The following is a 3,290-nucleotide window of genomic DNA, read 5'->3' on the forward strand; positions in this document are numbered from 1 at the left end:
CTGAGCCAGATAAATAATTTTGCCATGTAAATGCAACAACAACGATTTAGCCAGATAAATCCAGATGTGCGGTGCAATTTAGGAGCCAGATAATTTGTTTACTTCTTGTACTTTTAATGTCGCTGCTTACCTCTAGCCGTATGTGTTAGTTGACTCATGTGTACAAAAATTCCACGACCTCTGCTTCTCAAGTCTCCCAATAATCCAGAGCATTCCCGTGAGCATTGAGCGTGATACGGAGCTAGAAAATTGACTGGATGATGGCTTGTATTTCAGTTGAAATATAAATAATAGGGGATTTGTGGCTTCCAACAAACCTACGGAAAACAAAATCGATTTAAATTATAGTCAAAAAACCAGGAGAAACTTAACAAAAATTAAGCGCCACACGTGTAACTTGTTAACCTCATGAAAAACTTCACATCTGGAGCTGTTTTACATGAGCGGATTTTCTTAACGATTTGTCTACGTTCAATAAAATGCAGAAGAGCAGATTAACATAAACGCTTTGGTCGTTTCAAAGCAAAGATAACGGCAAAGCATAGGCAGGCACGCGCGTTGATTCCAGCAGAATGTTGCATGTAACATCGGAGATACTGGGACGACGACGACTATCTCATCAGCCTCTGTCTGTATTGTGCAAGCTTCTTCGGCATTAATGCTGTTTCGACGAGATGGGTTTAGAATGTGAAAGTTTGATTTCGGGGACATGGAAGGGTTGGATTGTATAGTTCCATGAGGAGCTGGGTCGCCAGCTAATTTAACAGGATTCACCATGGGTAGGTAAGGTTTAGAATTGGAGAACTTATAAATTTTGACCCTGAAAGGGTCGTTTGCCGGATACGGATATGGATCAGTTATGTACCGTTAAAAAGCACTCTTAAGGTACGAACCATCCCGATAGTTCAAGCCTATGTTATAGCTAACTAGTTCATTAGAATTAACAACTCAATGACTTTCGCCACAACTTTTGTATTCAGCAAGAATATTTATTATTTATTTATGGATTCATATTCTCATCTCTTTATTCATAAAAATTTAAATAGGTTTATCAAGACCTTGTTATTGCAAATTCGTATGGAAATATTATTTTGAAAAATTTTATACACCTTTACTGTTAGTCGTGTGGATTATACATTCATTTTTTTTTTGCCGCCGAGCAGGTATTCCATTATAAATAAACGTATTATACGCGATATATCTTCCGTAACATCGTAATTAATTATTGACTCGTTATCAGCTTCAGGATACGGGTCCAACTCTGGTTTTAAATGCAATATTGGTACTTTTTGTTGTAGGAATGGTAAACAATTACTCCTTTTATTATAAGAAACTTTTGGATTATTTTCAAAGTAGGGCTTTGGCTTTTTGCAATGTAACTTATTGGCCTTTGACAAACGTTCTTCCAACGATACAAAACGATAAAACCATGTACTAGTGTCTTTATAGTAACTAAGGAATGTCGAACCGGCTAAACCAATCTTATCCAGTTCCACTAATATATCCAATTTATCTAAAGTACCATCCCTGTTCCAAAGGTCAGCTAAATGCTGCGCCCCATAATGGTAATCGGTATCATCCCAGTTCCTTGGAGGCTCTCTTCCATCAAAGAAAATAAACATTAAACTGAGTTTTGTTTCACGAAATGGTTTAAGCGCGTCTTGTAAAACGTGCGCCATATTAAGTAGCATAGCGCATGGTACAGCGTCTAAAGCGCCCTTAATTGTATGATATTCGTTATATCTGCTATCATAGTGGCAGGCTAGCACTAGAAACCTTTCCGCATTTGCATTAAGTTTTGCAATTATGTTATGAAAACGTACTTTGCCCGCCACCTTATATTCATCTTCCTTAACAGACCATCCCATCTTATTTAAACTATTACTGATGTATTTGCGTACTTGGGTATGCCCGATTGTGCCAACCGCACGTGGTATAAGTATTTGTTTCACTGCTGTAAGTAAATGTTTCCTATCTTCAGGTATTCGATAATCTAAGAGTTCGTAGTCAGATAGCACGTTAACAGGATGCATTACCTTTAAGTAAATATTTTAGTTAATCAGTGTCCTAATTTAAACGTAATAGTATAGAAAAAGGGTCGACTGCTAATACGCACCAAATATCGAGAGAGGTGTGAAAATACGAAGGCGGAAAATAAAAATTGTAAGTCGTTTAAAAGATATCAACGAAAAACCGACAACAAAACAACAAAAACCGAAAAATTACCCCGGGGTGGGATCTGTAGTATTTTTGCACAGAACACATTTCCGCGTTGGCGGCCTTCGGCCGCGCTTATAAAAAATTACCCTGGCCAGTCCACCAATGGGATGGGATCAAAATTAATAAAAATCCTTTTGTACACAAAATTTTTTTCAGTGCAGTACAACAACCACATGAAAATTGCCAGCTTCAACTGCAAATATCTCCGGACAGAGATAAGCATTTTCTTTTCTGCTTTCGGATTATTGTTTTCGAGATTAATACGCATCATTTAACGCCTCTCTCGATATTAGCAGTCGAACCCTGTTCTATATAAAAAAGTCTCAGTGCAACATATTTCATTAAGTAGCGTTCTTATTTCATTTATTATTACCTTACAGCGTCCCACAGGATAGATATGCAAATTCTGCGTAGCACATACACTGATGCTTAATATGAAGAAGGTGATAAAATGTGAGCTGCCTGCCATGTTGAAGCTTATTTCTTAAATAGTTTTAAGTACTTATGTCACAGTTTCAAATGGGTAGCTAAACCTGCTATTTTCTTGTATTATATGAATGTAGATGTTTGCCCCACAGAAGCAACAAGTCGTTTGTGTAGACATTTTTTTTTATTTTTTCATTTTTATAACGTGTTTTTCTTCGTGTTCCTCGCATGCCTCCCAACAAACACTGAAAACTAAAATCTCAAATGTTTGAGAAAAACATTGATTCTCCGTTTGATATTCAATATTATTTATCATTTGAAACAAAATATTTTCTCGACTTTTTCTCAAACGTCGATCTTCAACTTGAGAATAATTTGAAACGTATTTGAACATTTTTTTCTCTCAAATGTTTGAGAAAACATTAATTCTCTGTTTGATATTCAGAATTATTAATCATTTGAAGCTAAATATTCTCTCAACTTTTTCTCAACTCTTGTTCTTCAACTTGAGAATGGTTTGAGATATACTTGCATTTCGTTGCATTCTGGTTTAAAACCATCGATATCATGGAATACTTTGGTTAATAATAATGTGAATACTTTTTACGCCAATGTGTCTAAATTTTAAAGTACATAATAAGTGT

General features: G+C 35.9%; 1 protein-coding gene across 1 annotated transcript; it reads right to left on the reverse strand.

The window, feature by feature from the left end:
• Positions 1–979: 979 nt before the first annotated feature.
• On the reverse strand, positions 980–2,988 carry LOC137252472 (glutaminyl-peptide cyclotransferase-like). Its single transcript, XM_067788226.1, has 2 exons — positions 2,594–2,988; positions 980–2,036 (listed from the first exon to the last, which is right to left on the reverse strand). Exons 1-2 carry the CDS (start codon positions 2,687–2,689, stop codon positions 1,131–1,133), a joined length of 1,002 nt encoding a protein of 333 aa, XP_067644327.1. The 5' UTR covers positions 2,690–2,988; the 3' UTR covers positions 980–1,130.
• Positions 2,989–3,290: the final 302 nt, after the last annotated feature.

This window comes from Eurosta solidaginis, chromosome 5 (genome assembly GCF_040869045.1).
Source record: "Eurosta solidaginis isolate ZX-2024a chromosome 5, ASM4086904v1, whole genome shotgun sequence".
NCBI lineage: Eukaryota > Metazoa > Arthropoda > Insecta > Diptera > Tephritidae > Eurosta > Eurosta solidaginis.